Raw genomic sequence first — 18,878 nt, forward strand, 5'->3', positions numbered from 1 at the left:
CTGGGGTGACACTGCCTATAGCTTTAACCCAACGAAGACTTGCTCTCCCTAGATCTCACCAGACTAACAAGAGAGAGAAAAGGAAGGGAGTAACTAGATTAAAGACAAGGGATTAGCTAGTTGGAGAATTGCAATTGTTTCAGAAACAAGGGCTAACCAGTGAGGGATAGGGGTACCTTTGCTTGTTTTCTCTCTATCTGCATTGACCAGAATCTTTTCTTTTCTTTTTCTTTTTTTGACACACCTAGGAGTACTCAAGGGATATCCCAAGCTATTCTTGTGATGCTGGGAAGTGAATTAGTTCCTTGGCCCAAGGAAAGGATCTTCAACTCTTCCATTCCTTTTATACAACATGATCTCCTAAGTTTTTCCAAAGCAAAGGAATCATTGTTTAGGAGCTGGAGCAGTGGGCAGCAGTAGGGTGTTTGCCTTGCAATTGGCTGACCTAGATTGACCAAGGTTCATTCCCCAGGGTCTCATATGATCCCCCAAGCCAGGAACAATTTTTGTGTGCATAGCCAGGAGTAACCCCTGAGCGTCACCGGGTGTGGACCAAAAACAGACAAACAAAAAAACAAAACAAATCTTTGTTTAAGGATTAGCCGACCAAATTTATGAGCACTTCCAGTTCTTTTCAAATTCTCCAGAACATACTGATTGGGGAGGGGGGGGGGCGCACACTCAGTGGCGCTCAGAGGTCACTCCTAGCTCTACTTTCAGGATTCACTCTGGCAGTACTCAGAGGACCATATGGGATGCCAGGGACTGACCCTTGATCGGCCACATGCAATGTAAGCATCTGCTGTCTGTCCTCTTCCTCAGGCCTGGAAGCTCCTCTCTTCACCCTTCTTCAGGTGAGGTCCCCTCTCCCACCACATGAGCCTCTGTGCCTCTTGCCTCCACCCCTTGATCTCAGCATGTGATAGACACCATGGGTCCACCACTGCCTTTTACTTTAGAATTTACATACAGACTTTCAAATTCTATGTAATTTAGGGGCCGGAGTGATAGCACTGTGAGTTGGACATTTGCCTTGCACACAGCAGACATGGCATTCCATATGGTCCCTTGAGCCTGCCAGGAGTGATTTCTGAATGCAGATACAGGAGTAACCCTTGAGCACTGCTCAGTGTGGCTCAAAACAAAAACAAACAAAAAAAATTCAAATTCTATGTAATTTAGATATGACATAGGGGTCTGTCTTGCAGGCAACTCAGCAGGTTTCAATCTCCAGCACACTATATGAACCCCTATTGAGGTTCACTATATGAACTATGCCTAAACCCAGAGCCAATAGTAAACCCTGAACACAGCTAGGTATGGCCCCAAAACAAAATCAGAAAATAAAAAAGATTTTTTTATCTATGAAAGCTCCTCAATTCCAAAGGAATATTACTCAATGTGACTATATCCTCCGACATTTTGGCTGATTTCATTCTCTATCCAGCCTCAGAAGAACTTTTATAGGGCTGGGGAAATTTCTCCCTGCACTTTAATGACAAAAAAACGCTAGGGGACAGTACAGAGACCCACCCCCCATCTGCCTCTGGTCTCACACATGCGTTCTCCCCCACCATCAACACTGCCTACTGGCAAGGAATGTTTGCTTGCTGAGTCTTCACAAAGGATGTGGCCCACAGCTACGTCACACTTCCCCATGGTGTCCCTATGAGTTCTGGACAAGCAGCTGAGGACATTCTTCTGCCCATAGTATCATCTCATGGGCCCACCCCACTCCTGGCAATAATCTATCTTCCTTTTAAAAAATTTTTTTTTTTTTTTTTTTGGTTTTTGGGCCACACCCGGCGATGCTCAGAGGTTACTCCTGGCTGTCTGCTCAGAAATAGCTCCTGGCAGGCTCGGGGGACCATATGGGACACCGGGATTCGAACCAACCACCTTTGGTCCTGGATCGGCTGCTTGCGAGGCAAATGCCGCTGTACTATCTCTCTGGGCCCTAAAAAAATATTTGGGGTGGGGGGGATGCTGGAAAGATAGCACAACGGGTAGGGCTCTTGCCTTTCATGCGACCAACCAGAGTTCAATCCCCAGCTCCCCTTATGGTTCCCAGGATACCACCAGGAGTGATCACTGAGTACAGAACCAGGAGTGACCCCTGAGCTTTGGCAGGTGAGACCCACCTAATAAAATACCAAAAAGTTTTTTTTGGGGAGGTCATACCTGGCAGTACTCAGAAGTTACTCCTGGCTCTGGACTCAGAAGTTGCTCCTGGCAGGCACGGGGGACCATATGGGATGCCAGGAATCTGAGGGGGGGGGGGGAGGGTTGTCCTGAGTCGGCTGCATGCAAGGCAAATACCCTACCGCTGTGCTATCTCTCCAGCCCCAAAACACCAAATTTTATTTTGTTTGTTTTGTTTTTAGGTCACACCTGGCAGCATTCAGGGGTTACTCCTGGCAGGCTTGGGTGACCATATGGGATGCTGTGATTTGAACCACCATCCTTCTGCATGCAAGGCAAATGCCCTACCTCCATGCTATCTCTCTGGCCCCGCAAAACATCAAATTTTAATTTTATTTTATCTTTTGGGTTTGGGGTCCCTGCCAACTAACTTCCTTTCACTGTAGTCATTATTTTGTTTGTTTGGTTTTGGGGTGATACCTGGCAGCACTAAGACATTATTTCTGGCAGGCTCAGTGAACCATATGGGATGCTGGGGATTGAATCGGGGTCAGATGCATGCAAGGCAAATATTCTACCTATTGTCATATTGCTCTAGCCTCAGCCATTACCTTAAAGAAAAAACTATTTATGTATGTGCATATCTCCCAGTAGAGACCCAAAGGGGCCTGGAGGTCACTCCCAATAATGCTTTTTTTACTGAAGTTCCTGAACAGGGTGAAAGATGTGATCTAAATGGGTTCTGTCATCTCACAGCACCTGTATAATACAGCTTCCTCCCTCTCTTCCTCCCTCCCATTCTCTCTTCCTCCCTCCCATTCCTCTCTCCTTCCTTCCTTCCTTCCTTCCTTCCTTCCTTCCTTCCTTCCTTCCTTCCTTCCTTCCTTCCTTCCTTCCTTCCTTCCTTCCTTCCTTCCCTCCCTCCCTCCCTCCCTCTTCCCCATTCTCTTTCATTTTTTTGTTTTGTTTTGGGGTCACACCCAGCAGCTGCGCTCAGGGGTTACTTCTCCTGGTTCTGTGCTCAGAAATCACTCCTGTCTGGCTTGGGAGACTATAAGGAACGCCAGGATTCAAACCATCTTCAGTCCTGGATTGGCTGCGTGCAAGGCAAACACCCTACCGCCGTGCTATCTCTCCAGCCCCTGTACCCTGTATAGCCTTTTCCAACAGACTTCGTTTGATTTAGCTACATTCATTTAAGTGTCTTTCCATTGCTTGGTAGTTAATTTCTGTGTGTGTATGTGTGTGTACTACATCCCCCGTGGGGTTCTCTCTCCTCTCTCTCTCTCTCTCTCTCTCTCTCTCTCTCTCTCTCTCTCTCTCTCCTCTCTCTCTCTCTCTCCTCTCTCTCTCTCTCTCTCTCTCTCTCTCTCTCTCTCTCTCTCTCTCTCTCTCTCTCTCTCTCTCTCTCTCTCTCTCTCTCTCTCTCTCTCTCTCTCTCTGTGCGCGTGCGTGTGATCACACTACATCCTCTGTGTTAACAGATTCTAAGGCCTAGGAAGGCACCACGTTTATAAAGGACCTAATTGCCAAAAGGGAGGGTTTTTTAAAAAGCTGTTTGCTATTACAGGATCTTTTTCAAAGCAGTCTGTATTAGCAGAGCAGGCATTTGAAAAAGTAGCACCTGTAAAAAAAAAAAGATGCTTGAAAAAATAACTTGTACTCACAAGCATTAGGGCCCTGTAAAAATCTTGGTTACCTGTCCAGAAGGCATTTGGGAAATAAAGGGATGTAGCATAAATATTAATTGAGACATAGCTTCATTCAGCTGACATTCTCAGATTACTCAGATTTAATATTTACATGGATTCAAATATTCTTTATCTAATAATTATTACTCACTTTTCTTAGAGCCCCTCTTAAAATTATTCAGATATATAAACACATCTTATGAGGAACATTTGCGGAGATTCAAGTATTTTTATTTAGTCTTCCAGAATACTCACCTTCAAATATAACTTTGCTCTTAACCCATGTGCAGCCACAGTAAGTTAACATTTCAGGCCCAGTTCAGTATGCATAAAACCAAAACAATTTTCCACTGATCTTGCTACTAAGAAACTACTGATAGCAAGAAGCAGCCTCAAAAGTAAAACTATCCTGCAACAAAAATATGCTTTGTACAATTTGCCCCTATGCCTTTTTTTTTGTAAATTAGCCTTAAGATCAGTCAAGAAATTGAATATAAGTATTCCACCTTGTGCCTTGAATAAATGGAACAGAGCTTGATATCAACTTGACTCCTTGGCCCACTGTTACCCATCAGCTGACACCTTTCAAGGGACCCCAGATTTCTTGTATTTTTCAGATTTTTCGGCCACACCCGGTGACACTCAGGGGTTACTCCTGGTTATGTGCTCAGAAATAGCTCCTGGGCTTTGGGGACCATATGGGACACCAGGAGATCGAACCATGTCAGTCCTAGGCTAGCGTGCACAAGGCTACTGCATGTGCCATCGCTCCAGCCTATAAAAGTGAGACATATTCCTACCTTTATTTTTGGAGGAGGGTTTGGATTTTAGTTTTTTGTTTTGGGGCAACCCAGCAGCACTCAGGGGTTACTCCTGTCTCTATGCTCAGAAATCACTCCCGGGGGTCAGAGAGATAGCATGGAGGTAAGGCGTTTGCCTTGCAAACAGAAGGATGGGGTTCAAATCCCAGCATTCCATATGGTCTCCTGAACTTGCCAGGGGACTAAAAAAAAAAAAAAAAAAAAAAAAGAAAGAAAGAAAGAAAGAAAAAGAAATCACTCCTGACAGCTCGGGGTTCCATATGAGATGCTGGGATTTGAAACACTGTCCTCCTGCGTGCAAGGCAAACACCCTACCACTGTACTATCTTTCCAGCCCCCAGATTTGTGTCAAGACCAATAGGTCTGTGACATATGTGTGTGGGGGGTGGTGGGGGGTTGGCTATACCAGCAGTGCTCCTGGCTTACTCTTGACTATGTATTTAGAGCTTACTCCTGGAATGTTCAGGGGACCATATGGACTGCTAAGGATCGTCTGAATTTGGGTGGGTTGCAAGCAAGGCAAGCATTTTCCCCACTGTACTATCTTTCTGTTCTTACCATCTATTTTATTTGTTTTGGGGCCTCACCTGGCTTTGCTCTCAGAAATGGCTTCTGGGACCATATGGAATGCCAGGGATCTAGTCCGGGCCTATTCTGGGTCAGTGAGTGGAAGGCAAATGCCCTAACACATGCGTGTGTAACCATGGTCCATCCTAGGTTAGTGCATGCAAGACAGACACCCTACAGCTTGCGCCACCACTCCGGCCCCCCACCATATATTTTTAATGTTAAGAAATGTTCCATTGTCTGACTAGAGCATGGCTCACTCAGCTAGTTACCTCCTGAAGTGTATCTTGGTTGCTCTCTAGTTTAGGTACTATGGGTAAGGCTGCTGTAAACATCTTTGTAAAGGTTTCTGTGGGGGCATAAAACGACACCTCCCAGGATTCTAGGACTAAGGATGCTGGGCCATATGGGGGAAGAGCCTTTAGTTTTGTGAAAAACAAAGTGGTATTTGAAAGCATCCTTTGCCTGCTGACAGAAGGATCTGGAAAGATCCCTAAGGATTAGGGGTTTCGCCCAGTCCAGAGCCTCACACTAAGGGGAAGCACAAAATGGCATCTTCTAGACATCTGATATGGGATGGGACATGGTATGTCAGGGAACAGTGAAACCTCCAAGAACACCCCCCCTCCATTCTGATCCTCTCTCCCACACAGATGGCCTACCTTTGGGGGTGGCTTCTGAGGCATTAAGGGCTCCCTGAATGACTGCCTGAGCCTCAGAGTTCTTCTTCTTCAAAAAGTCGATGGTTTCCCGCAAGTCCAGGAGCTCGGTGTCCTGGGAGAGAAGAAAATGGTCCATTGAAAGGGAATGGGGGCCCTGGTGACAGGCAAAGTAATGAACCCCCTAGCCTGAGAGGAGAATGAAAAAGAATTGGGACAATGGAACTGAGGGGGGAGGATTTGGGGTGATAGCAGAGTGGGAAAAATGGTCCCCAGAGGGAAAGGAGCACTAAGCCCACTCCAGGCCTTTCACCTTCTCCTCTGCTGTCTCTGCCAGGTGCCGCAAGCGGGATGTCATGTTAACCAGGCTCTGCTCGAAGGCTGCCACAAGATTAGCCTGGAATAGAGAGAAGGTGCCTTAGTACCTGAGACTTGGGGGAGCCTGACGAATTAACCGGGTTCCATCCAGTTAATTTATTCAGTATATGCTTCTTACTCATTGGCTGGAAGCACCTTTTGGGCTGGCGCCTCAGTTCACTGTTTTCCGCCTGAAGGTGTGATCTGGCACATCCTAATAAAGACCCCAGGTCTCAGGAAAAACTCTTTGGTGGCTTTGGTTTTCCACCACTGAGCTACCAGTTTTATCCCTTTAATCCTTATGGATTATTTCCTTGATCGGTGTTTGCTTCCAAACCTGCCTCTCTCCAATGCCCTGGACTTGGGGCCTGGAGCTTCTGCTTCAGGAGCCAATATAGGAAGCGATTTGAGATGCTTGTTTCAGAGCTGACCAGCCCCAAGAACCTCACATTGATTTTAAATAATGATTATATGGTCCTGGCAGACAAGGCATCAGCTTATGAAATAGCAAAGTGGTAATACAGGTGGCATGCAAGCAGAATGGGGTTTGAGAAGGCTCTTGAGAAAGCCCAGGAAATTGTGGACTAGGCATCTTCTCATTTATCAGAGATGGGACTGTTCTCTGTTCAATGGCCTATTTTCTTGGCTGAATTCCTCCAGTGTGAAGCAAGGCTGGTCCCTTAGGGGGACAGAGATGGGTGGAAAAAAATCACCTTCCGCTTGACACTTCTGCCTACACATGCCCCCACACCTCAAGCCCGCTTCTCTAGCCCTGATCATCTAGGCCAGTGGTCGGCAACCTGCGGCTCGTGAGCCACATGTGGCTCCTTACACTTTTAATTTAGCTCTTCTGTGTGCCGGGCGGCCGCTCCAGGAATTAGGACTCTGCTCCTAGCCTCTGTCAGTGTGCACCCTGTGTGCCTCTCAAAATAAATTTCAATCGTGGTTTTGGCGAGATTTGGCTCAGTTGAAAAAAAAGGTTGCCGACCACTGATCTAGGCAAGGGAGAAAACATAGCTCAGGGATCTTAGGTGCATGACAGAGCTTGGCCGCTAGATGTCAGGCATGCTACAGGGGGCGTGAAGGTTGTCCAAAGGCATAGGAGTACTAGTGGATAGAGCAGGGGCTGCAGCTCTTCAACTGCCAACCATATGTAGAGGTGCGCGCACCTCTGAGGGCACTCTGAGACCCAAGCAAGAACTGAAGGGTAGATCCCGGGCAGGTCATGGGCACATTAGTCTAGGATATTGGTTCCTGTATCCTGACACCAGAAACATCTCTCTTTCTGTTTGGTCTCACTAGTTCTCTCCCCCTGCCCTTGACCATGCCTGGGCCATCAAGCTGCCAGGGCCAGACAGCCCAAGCTCCCCAAGGGTCTGACCTCCCACACTCTGTGTACACCTTCAATCTGAAAACTCTGTATTTGTGGCCTCCAGTCTGCTCTGTGGAAAACCAGACTATGGTCTGCAGATCAGCTCTGAGGGGAACCCTGGGCTTCTGGAGTCCCTTCTGGGTAGTCTCCTCCCTGGACACAACCCAGGAAACTACTGAGCTTCCCTCTTCTCATTCCCTCAAATGTCCACTTTATCCTGAGGATCTTCTGTCTCAAACCAATGCCAATACTAAGGCACAGAGCAACAGAATTGATGAGGGAGAGGAACATGCTCAGAGAGGCCCCAGTGGAGGGGGGGAAATAAATAAGACAACCACTCCACCTGAAATGGGGGGGGGGCACCCCGAGCCCTTCCAGGGCTCTAACAGGACAGCTCAGCAAGTTTAACCCCGACATCCAGTCTGTTGTGTCCAGTTTGTTCTAAGTCAAAGGGCACTTTCTGTTATGAGAAAAATCACCCTCTAAATGTATCATCTGGCTCCTGCCCCAGCCTCGACAGCTCAGAGTACCAGGTGCGCACCTCGGACTCCTCTCTGCCTCCCTGTAGTCTCTTCTCTATAGCAGCTCATGGCAAGCAGGACACAACCTGGCCATTGGCATTGGGGATAGAGAGAGAAAAGATCATTCTCAATTTTTATGGTCCCCTGGAGAAGAACAAAGTGCTTGATAGAAGAAGCCTCAGTCATAAGTAGACACTTCAGTGGACTGAGCGTTGGGCAGAGAATAACCAGTGTGAGAAAGAAACTGCCATGATATTCACTGGCAACCCCCTCCCCTATCTCTTTCTTTGGGTGCCACACCCGGCAGTACTCAGGGATCATTCCTGACTGGGTTTAGGGAAACATATGTAGTGCTGGGGATTAAACCTGGATTAGCTGCATGCAAACTAAGTACCTTAATTCTTGACTATCTATCCCTTTGGCTCGGTGGGTCATTTTCTTTTCTTTTTTTTTGTGGGGGGAGAGGGGTTGGGTCACACCCAATGGCACTCTGGGGTTCTCCGGGCTCTGCACTCAGAAATCACTCCTGGCAGCTTCGGGGGACCATAAGGGATGCTGGGAATCAAACCAGGGTCCATTTGGGGTTGGCATGTGCAAGGCAAACACCCTACTACTGTGTTATTGCTCTAGCCCTTGTGGGTCATTTTCTATTTCATTCAAGGGAAAGATCCAAGCCTGACAGCTGGGTTCTTCAGGGAGGAAGGGAAGAGAAAAAAAAAAAAAGGAACAGAAACGGCTGCGGAAATTGCCAGTTCTGTGCAAACACTTGGAAAGCTCCCGAAGATCCGGCTCAGCTGTTGTTTACAAGCTTGAGGGGAACACGGCTCTTCGTTCTGTTTGCAGCTCAGTCCCAGGAGACAAACAGCCTCAGCCTCCTTACAGGAGATGGCTGTTTCCTCAGCTCACAAGGTAAGAAAGCCAAGGCCTCCAGTAAAAAAAAGCAGGCTAACTAGGACCCAGGTCAGGCCAGCCATGAGACTTCTGGCTCCCAATTAAACCTCAGCTCAAATGTGGAAGACATTAAGAAACAGCAGTGTGGGGATGGAGTGATAGCACAGTGGGTAGAACTCTTGCTTTGCAGAGGACTGACATCCATTCTTGGCATCCCAAACACTGACAAGAATAATTCCTGAATGCAAGGTCAGGGTTAAATCCTGAGTACAGTCAGATATAGACCCAAAACCAAAGAGAAAGAGAAAAATGTAAGAAAGAAAAGGCAGTGGATATGAAGTTAGGCTAGCATGGGAGTCCTTTTATTATTTTTATTTTATGGTCTTTTACACCAGACCTGGTAGTGTTCAAGCCTCAGCTTGGTGATAATGGCCCCTAATGGCAGTGCCTGGAGGGACCTCTAGTACCAGGATATGAACTTGGGCCTTCAACATATAAAGCCTCCCTATAGGCCAAGTCCCTGGCCTGGGAGTAGGTTTCTTTCTTGTTTTTTGTTGGTGTTTGGGAGGGTAACATGTGGCTCAAAGGTTATTTCTGCTTCTGTGCTTAAGGGTCACCTTAAGCAGGAAACCTTTGTGGTGCAGGAAATTGAACTAGGAGGTGGACTGTGGGGGTTAGTGGCATGCCTGACAAGCATTTGCCCACTGTACTGTTGCTCTGACCCCAAGGAAGTTGGGTTCTTGACTAGTCATGATGTCAGGTCATCAGAGAGAGTTCTGCTGGCTGGCCCAACACCAGCCAGTTAAGTTTGTGGGAGTAGAAGCCAGCACACACCAGGGGAGACAGGGTTCTTGGGGCTCTGCCATGAGAATTTACATCCCACACAAGGTGGTTTGAGATCAAGATTCTTTGGGTTCCATGTAGAACCACAGCAAAGTCTGATAACTGTCCTCTAAGAAACCACTCATGCCTAATAATTAAGCCATGTGGCCACTCACATTGGCAGAAAGCTGAGACGTCAGCGTGGCTACTTTCTCCTGGGAGGACTCCAGCTCCCTGCGAAGCTTCCGGATTTGCTGCGAAGGAATGGAGGAGACAATTTTGGGGGGCAGAAAAGTTACCAGCTCTGGAAGGAACAAGGCAGTGGTGGTGTGTTAGCAAGCAGAGACAAAGACTTGGCCCCCTACCTCAGACTGCATCCTCTCCTCAGCCTGAAGAAGGGCGCGCAAGGAAAAGAGAGAGAGGAAGTGGTTACTATGGAGGTGAAGAAGCCAAACCCCGGGACAGCACAGAGAACCTGAAGCAGGGTGACCCCAGAGCTGCAGAGGCGGAAACTGTTTCCTGGTCCTTGGGGGGTGCCAAAGCGTGAGAGGGTGACTGGAACAGAGGTTTCTCTTTTGGAGCCTCCCATCAAGTTTGCCTTTGCCGAAAAGGTAGGAAGTAAGGGTGGTTGATCTGAGGAGGAATCCTGACTGACAGCAGAAATGAAGAACCCCGGGTAGGATCAAACTAATAACCAAGAAGCACCTTGTCAGTGTAGCATCTGGTATCTCACAGGCTACTTCGATGTTCTAGATTAGAACATTAGCCAACTTACCTGGCCATGATGTGCCCCACTGACCACCAAAAGGACCCCAGAACAAGGGGGTTCTCTGTGTTTCAAGGAAGGGGAGTGCCAGGCACTACAGTGACTTGGGAATTGGGGGAAGATGCCAGAGAGAGAACCCCACCCAATGGAAGTTCCTAGCAATAATGCCCTCCTGTGCCTGCCTCAATCCCTCAGGTGGAATGAAGGGAACAGGAAGCAGCTCCACCCCCACCCTACCCCCATGAAAGTTCCAGGCAAGTGAGGCTGAGGGCCCCTGAGAGGCAAAGGCTCTTACTGAGGAGTAGGTGGAGGAGGCACTGGAGGCCAGGGACAGCACCGAGCCGTGCACTGGAAGAGAAACAGAACATGGGCATCAACAGAGGGAATGTCCTGGGGACAAGGCTTCCTGGGAAGAGCCATCAGACAGGAGCAGGGAATCTGATGGTAGAGGCATCTGTAGCAGAGTGAGGGAACCAGCAGACACCCACACGCAGCAGTTCTGTGCAGGGCGGGGGGCATCCTGCCCAGACCTTGACAGCCTGGCCCAGGCAGGGAGGCCCCTTGCAGGGAGGAGAGACGCTTCAGCCGCACAAGAGGAGGTTTCTTATAAGTGCTGCTTAGAACCAAGACAGCAGCTCTGCCCAGCCTCTTATCCACATTGGGGTCACCTGAGATCCTGGACATCATTCAATGGCACTACTGGATATGTGGACTCCTCTCTGTGTAATTCAGTGGGACCCTCCTGAGAGAACCCAATCCTCTGTGAGCAGTCTGGTCTGCTGGCCTCTAACCAGTAACACTCAGGTAATCACTAACACTAGCTCTTCAGCAGGGTCCAAGAGTTACCATTATGATGACTGACCTTTCCCTATTTTCAGAGAGATGGAAGGGGAGGAAGGACCGCTGCAAGCTGGAGCGGACCATGAGCCAAGGCTTCTAGAACATTTGGTAAGTACAGCTTTTCTGGGGGGCATTTTTTGGGTCCATATCTAGTGGTACTCAGGAGTTACTCCTGGTTTTGTGTTCATAAATTACTCCTGGCAGGTTGGGGGACCATATGGAATGCCAGGGATCAAACCCAGGTTGGCTGCATGCAAGGCAAATGCCTTACCTGCTTTGATATTGTTCTGGCCCTGATGGAGAGGTACAGCTTAACTTTCCAATCTCAATTTCCCTACCCTAGTGCTGATAGTGGAAGTTCTACCTGGAGCTCTGGTGCTACATGGAGCCCCCCAAGGTTTCTGGGCCCCCAGACCCTTCAAAGGGATGGGTGGAAAGAACTGAATGGCCCCACGAGGACGCACTATAACAAGTGTGTGTGGTGGTGGTGGAGGGGACCCAGCGGAGCTGGAATGAGCGTGAACCGCGCTGCCATGAAGTCTCACCATCGTCCGCGGGGTCTCGGAAGGATCCTGACCGAATCATCCCCTTGGGTCTCTCGGCCAGGGACAAGGTGCTCCCCATTTGGGAGCCGCTGTATAGCTCGAAGGCCGCTTCGTGGGTGGGGATGCTGTTGGAGCGGGTGATTCTCGGTGTGGTGGCCGCAGAGGGACTCACTGGAAGGACAGAGGGAGGCGCAGGGAGGGGAGGGTAGAAGAGGCAGGAGGGTCATCAGCACCCCAGGCCCTCAGGAATGGAGCACCAGGAGCACTGGGAGCACAGGGAACATGAGAGGCAGATATGGAAGGACAGGAGAGAAGGGGAGGCGGGATGTAGGGGCATTGGGAGGGTCTCTCCTGGGGATGAGCCCTGGTGGCGGGAATCAAGGGTGGACAGTGCTTCCTGCTCCTCTGGGGGACAAGGGACAAGGGGGTCGCTTTTGAAGGTCAGGCTGGGGGCCTGTGGGTGCTTCCGAAACCTTCACATCCTCGGATGTGCCACTGAACATGGAGTACTGTGACTAAGACACACCTGGCATGGGTAAGGGTACGACTAGGTGCTGGATGAGGGACCAGAAGCAGCTAGCAAAGGATGCGAGGCCATGACCGCAGGACTTGGTGGCTGGGGAAGAGCCTATTCCGCCCAGCTGGGGCTTTTGGTCGGTTCTAAAGCAGCAAGAAACCAGCCCTCTTGGCCTGCCACACCCCTCCCTAGCATGGGCCCTGATGGGTGAAGCGGGTGAGGCTGGAGGCTCTACTGGATCTACAGAGCCTCTGCCTCATCCCTGGCTGGGCCATGCTCAGAGCTTCACCACTACAGGACACCCCTTAGCTCTCAGGCTGCGCAGAGAGCGGTGCTAATGGCACAGAGAAGCCTGAGTGCAGCACAAGGTGGGGTCGCTGAAGTGCTGCTGCCTCATGTGGCCCCGTAGAGATGGAAACAAATACACCTAGCTCTCAGGGCTCTATGATCTTTTCCTATTGAGGACACACCCAGCACTGACTTCGCACTCAGGAAATCACTCCTAGTGGTTCTTGGGGGACCATATGGGGTGCTGGGAATCAAATTCAAGTCAACTGCCTACAAGGCCAGAGCCCTCCCTCCTCCTCTGACTCCTTGAGGTTTGTTCCCATATCACACCAAAATGTTCCTAAGTCTGCTATTCCCTCAAATTCCTCAGTCTCCACATTTCCAGGGTGTGGCACCCTTCCCTTGACAGAGAAGGGGCTCCACAGTGAACACACAACAAAGCCTCTCCCTGCCCTTTCCAAAAGGGGACCCTGTGACATATCTCCTCACCCCAGAGCCCTGAATCTTCTCATTTCTCTTAATCCCCAGACAGGCCACTTTCTTCCTGCCAACCTCTCCCTACTCCTCAGGCCAGAACTTGTCACAAGCAGCTTTGCCTGCAGGGCCAGGATGGGCCTGGCCCTTTCAGAGCACCTGGGATTTTTCCAGAAGGTACTTCTGGACTTTTCCAAAAAGCACTTCCTATCTGCTCCCATGCACTGCCTCTCCTCTTTCCTTCCCAGCAGCCTGGCACTGCGGCTTCATGCTGGGAAGGGCTGCCTGGGTGTGGCCAAGTGGTGTCTCCCCCAAACCCCTCTAAGTTCCTGTTCCCCAAGTTCCCACAGAGACATACTGATGCTACCTAGCCCGAGCTCAGATCCAGCGCTAAGTTCTCTGGCTAGGACTTTCACCACATGGCCTTTGCTCTTTCTGTATGTGCGGACGTGCAGCCAGCCATGGTGTGTGGCTCCAAGAAGATACCCCAAGGCCTTGCTGCCCTGCCACGCAGAATGATTCCCTGCAGCCAGGCCACAGCACTGACCTATATTGGTGAGCTGGCCCTTGGCACTCAGGGACACGGAGAGAGCAGGGGGTGAGGGCAGCTCTGCTGCATCCTCTGATTCAGGCAGTGCCCCGCTGGTGTGAGAGTGGCGCCGCTCCTTGGGGTCCTCCTGCGGCTGCAGCTGGTACCTGTGGGAACAATGGCAGAGTTCAGAGAAGGGAATGACAGGGACACCAGGGACTTGAGATGTGGAGACTGAAGAAAAGGAAGAAATGGGAAGGAAAGAGCGCTCGAGACAGCTGGATTCTGTGAGCCTTCAGTACAGAGAGTCAGCATGAGCCTCTCAGGCTGGTGAGCAGGGTTTCATGCATCCACAGGCCTCAGGAAGACTGTTCTCCCTCAGACTGCGAGGGAGGAGAACCAGAGGGCTGAGTTCAAGCAGGACGGATGCACTGGCCAATGCAGCTGAGTGAGAGGCCGTGGACTGACCTGTCTCTCCTCTGCCATTGCAAAGAGCAGAAGCTAGAAAGTGACCCATAACTGGCTACTGAGCAGAATCCTGAACCAGTACCTTGTTTTAAAGAGTCACAAGACAAGGCCCTAGGATGTGTCCTGGGAAATGCTCCAGAATGTTTTATCCTACACATCAAAAATTCCAGGATTAAGGACAGAGAAACAAATTTCAGACTTGCCTGAGGCCTTTCTTGGGCAAGGTGTTCCGGTCCCGCTGACTGCTGTGGAAGGAAAAACCAGAAAAGCATGTGGGTACTTTGAGAAATTAGAGTCAGGGGCCAGAGCTATAGTACAGCGGTAAGATGTTTGCCCTGCATGCACATGACCCAGGACAGACCCAGGTTTGATCCCTGGCATCCTGTATGGTCCTCCGAGCCTGCCAGAAGTGATTTTCTGAGCGCAGAGCCAGGAGTAACCCCTGAGTGCCATCGGGTGTGGCCCAATAACGAGAGAGAGAGAGAGAGAGAGAGAGAGAGAGAGAGAGAGAGAGAGAGAGAGAGAGAGACTAGAATCTGCTAGAATCTGGAGCCCAAGAGGTAGTACAGGGTTTAAGCTTTGCACACAGTAGACCCTGGCACACCACACAAGGTGCCACATTGGGAGACAATCCTCAGCACAGAGCCAGGAACAACTGCTGTCAGACATGGCTCCAAACCATAACAAAACAGGAACTCGAGTTTATTTGCTTCCATTTTTGGTTTGGGCTACTCACCGCAGTGCTGGGAAACTAGGGAGCACAGGCTGCTGTATGCCTGGCATGTGCTTCAGCCTCTAAGCTACCTCCGAACCCCAGAAACTAGTTTGGGACCCTAAGGTTGAGGAATCAAAGCATGAGTCTCTTTAGTTATAGAAATGAGTCAGAAAGAGAGATGATGACTCTGCTACAGTATGGGCTCATCCAGAAAACAGCCCTGCAGTGGCCCAGGACACTGGGTCAGTCATTTAACATCTGTCTCCTGGTTTCCTTGTGTGTCTGAGATAAAGGTGATAATATAAAAAGATGAAAAATGACAAATCCTGGGGAAGGGGGAAAAGGGGGAAAAAATGAAAGGCAAATCCTGTAGTATGCTCTCTAGGCCACACCCTGCAGCACTCATGGGTTACTCTTTTTTTTTTTCCTTTTTTTTTTCTTTGGGCCACACCCGGCGGTGCTCAGGGGTTATTCCTGGCTGTCTGCTCAGAAATAGCTCCTGGCAGGCACGGGGGACCATATGGGACACCGGGATTCGAACCAACCACCTTTGGTCCTGGATCGGCTGCTTGCAAGGCAAACACCGCTGTGCTATCTCTCCGGGCCCTCATGGGTTACTCTTAGCTCTCCACTCAGAAAACACTCCTGGCAGGCTTGGGAGACCATATGGGATGCTGGAGATCAAACCTGGGTCCTTTCCAGGTTGGTTGTATGCAAGACAAACACCCTACCACTTTATTATCGCTCTGGCCCCCCAAAACTCTCTTAAAGGAACTCTCTTAAAGAAAATAAAATGCTTAGTACACAGTACATAGTACAGTGGGTAGGACACTTGGCTTGCTTGTGGACAACCTGGGTTTGATCCCTGCTACCCCATATGATTCTCCGAGCCCCACCAAGAGTGATTCCTGAGTTCAAAGGATCTGAATTCAAAGCATCTCTGGGTATGATCCAAAACAAACAAACAACCCAAAATAAGTAGAAAGAAATTAGGGTCTGGGGGCCAGAGAGATAGCACAGTGGTGTTTGCCTTGCAAGCAGCTGATCCAGGACTTAAGATGGTTAGTTCGAATCCCGGTGTCCCATATGGTCCCTCATGCCTGCCAGGAGCTACTTCTGAGCAGATAGCCAGGAGTAACCCTGAGCACTGCCAGGTGTGGTCCAAAAACAAAAACAAAAAAAAAGATCTGGAGTAAGAGTACAAAAGATAGAGTTTTGCTTTGCAGGTCAACAATCCAGGAATGATCTCTGAGCACAAAACCAGGAATAAGCCTTAGCACTGTGGATTATGGTCCCCAAATGCCTAAGTATGCAAGGAAGAGAATAAAAGTAATGTAGTGTTTGTCAAGTTTGGGGCCATGGAGTCAATTGCATCAGCAAAGACTCAACCCAGCTCGACCCTGTCCACCTACCTGTCCAACTGCCCAGTCCTGGGGCTGCCACTCCAGGTCAGCTCTTCTGTCTCTTCCTCGGGCGGTGCAGTGGGGGGAACGGAGGGAGTGGGAATGGGGGTGCTGCTAGGGAAGGTACTGGGCAGGCTCATGGGCATCTGGAGAGATTCCATACTCCTGTGCAGGCCTGAGAGTTTGGGGTACATGCGACTCTCTTTGGGGACACTGAAGCCACTCATAAGCTCCAGGCCCTGGGAGAAGCTGGCAGAGTTAATATTGAGAATGGGCGCTGGACTGGGGGTGAAGCAAGCAGTGAGTGGAGCCCCCGTAGCTGAGTTGGGAGCGTGCAGCTCAGGGACCTTGGAGGCATGGCCATCAGTGGATGGGGGCAGGTCCAGACTGTTCGAGTTGACTTTGTCTAGATTGGCTAGAGAGGGAGGCTTGACAAAGCTCTTGGATGTGGCCCTGGAAGGAAGGAAAACAGGAGATATTCAGAGCAATGCTAGGGCCTGGTGAGGCTCTTTGGAAATCCCTGTGTGTCTTCTCCCATTCCCGGGCAACAATTTGGACAGGGAGGCTATGCACTATGATATTGCTGCACTAGGTGCACCGGAAAGTTGGGGGGATAATTGGAGGGGGAGATCCACAGACAAAAGGCACATTAGCACGTGCTGTAAATGGACCTAGTGACACCAGCTATCTGAGTCTGTGGATGGGGCTTATGAGGGGAGGGCACAAATGAGGTGCATTTTGAACAGAGCCCTGAAGGAGGGAGAAGGCAGGAAGCAGCCTGGGGGAGCGTGTGAGGGGGACATTCCTGCAAAGGTCAGAGCAGATGGTCAAGGAGTACAAGAGGTTAATTACCTGAGAGGGGTGGGTGGGAGCTCTGCCAACTTGGGGGCTGGAGAGTGACTTGGCTGGTTCTTGGGTGTACTCTCGGGGGAGCCCACACTTTTCAGAGAGATGTTGTCGGAATCCAAGGCCACTGCTTTGGCCTTGGCCTTCTCCTTTTCCCGGTCTGTCTGGTTGACAGGAGCTGGCGTGGTCCGACCACTGGCCACCTTGGAGGGCTCCTTCAGGCGGGACGGGGTGAGGGCCCCCTGTTTGGTGCTCAGGAGACTGGGGTCAATGCTGCTGCTGACAGGCCTCGGGCCACCCCGGCCCCCGGTCACGCTCATGGAGCTGGACTTGGCAGGCCGGGGCAGGCTCCGGTACTGGATATTGGAGCGGGCTCCAGGGGCCAGGAAGCCAGGTTCCACACTGTTGGACACATCCAGGCTTGTCTTACGCCCGTTCACTGGCTTGACAGGGATGCCAGAGGACTTCTGCAGCTTGCTGAGCGTGGCTGAGCCCCCGGTCTGCATGACTGTGGCTGTGCCCGTGGCAGGAGGGGGCTTCTTGTAGCCAAAAGACCCGGAGGTGGAGGGGCGGGCAATTCCTGAAGGGGGCTTCTTGGCCTCACTCAGTCGGTCACGGCCAGCATCTGAGGAGGAGCGCTGGAGGCCTGCATTCTTCACCGCCAGCCTCCCCTTGTCTGTAGCTTTGCCTTCAGGCTTGCCTGCAAGGAAGGTACCCAGGAAGCAGCAGCTGAAAAGGCTAATTCTCTAAAAACCAAACCCCTCTCTCACTTGGGAGATGGAAGAACTGGCAATGTAATCCTTATTTGTCACCATATTTTGTGTGTATAGTTGCAAGTATTCTGTGTCAACTTATGTTGTACCAGTTTGGTAATAGTTTAGATATTGGCGGGGAGGTGCTCAAGGGTTACTACATCATATGGGATTCTGGGATTTGAACCATGGTCTGTCCTGGACCGGCTGCTTGCAAGGCAAACGCCCTACCACTGTACTATCTCTCCAGCCCCAGTAAAAGTAATTTTTAAGTAACATCAGGAAAACAATTTTTCAAGTTTTTTTGTTTTGTTTTGTTTTGTTTTGGGGGGCCACACCCGGCGGTGCTCAGGCGTTACTCCTGGCTGTCTGCTCAGAAATAGCTACTGGCAGGCACGGGGGACCATACGGGGCACCGGGATTCAAAACAACCACCTTTGGTCCTAGATCGGCTGCTTGCAAGGCAAACGCCGCTGTGCTATCTTTCCGGGCCCAATTTTTCAAGTTTATATAATAGTTGCATCCCACTTTTTGATGTTTTGTTTTGTAGTCATACTTGGAGATGCTCGGTTTACTCTAGGCTTTGAGATCAGGAATTACTCCTTGTGGAGCTTGGGGAACCATATGGGGAATTGTGAATTGAACCTGGGTCAGCTGCATGCAAAACAAGTTCCTACTCATTGTATAATCACTCTGGCCCCAATATCCCACTTTTAAAAATTTTGTTTTGAGGCCACACCTGGCACCACTCATGGGGTTACTCCTGGCTCTGCATTCAGAAATCACTCCTAGCAGGCTCAGGGACCATATGGGATGCCAGGGATTAAACCTTGATTAACCAAGTACAAGACAAACGTCCTGCCTGCTGTGCTATCATTCGACCCCAATATCC

General features: G+C 50.1%; 1 protein-coding gene across 1 annotated transcript in view; it reads right to left on the minus strand.

The window, feature by feature from the left end:
- The window catches only part of NAV1 (neuron navigator 1), a 171,356-nt gene that overhangs the window by 22,294 nt on the left and 130,184 nt on the right, over positions 1–18,878 (minus strand). The window contains exons 7-16 of the mRNA XM_049770698.1: positions 17,241–17,934; positions 16,398–16,841; positions 14,474–14,515; positions 13,821–13,969; positions 11,995–12,165; positions 10,905–10,957; positions 10,209–10,232; positions 10,020–10,097; positions 6,194–6,277; positions 5,884–5,995 (exon numbers count right to left, since the gene is read on the minus strand). Of these exons, the coding sequence (XP_049626655.1) occupies positions 5,884–5,995; positions 6,194–6,277; positions 10,020–10,097; positions 10,209–10,232; positions 10,905–10,957; positions 11,995–12,165; positions 13,821–13,969; positions 14,474–14,515; positions 16,398–16,841; positions 17,241–17,934 (1,851 nt within the window). The remainder of the gene's footprint in view (positions 1–5,883; positions 5,996–6,193; positions 6,278–10,019; positions 10,098–10,208; positions 10,233–10,904; positions 10,958–11,994; positions 12,166–13,820; positions 13,970–14,473; positions 14,516–16,397; positions 16,842–17,240; positions 17,935–18,878) is intronic.

Source organism: Suncus etruscus, chromosome 3, assembly GCF_024139225.1.
Source record: "Suncus etruscus isolate mSunEtr1 chromosome 3, mSunEtr1.pri.cur, whole genome shotgun sequence".
Lineage (NCBI taxonomy): Eukaryota > Metazoa > Chordata > Mammalia > Eulipotyphla > Soricidae > Suncus > Suncus etruscus.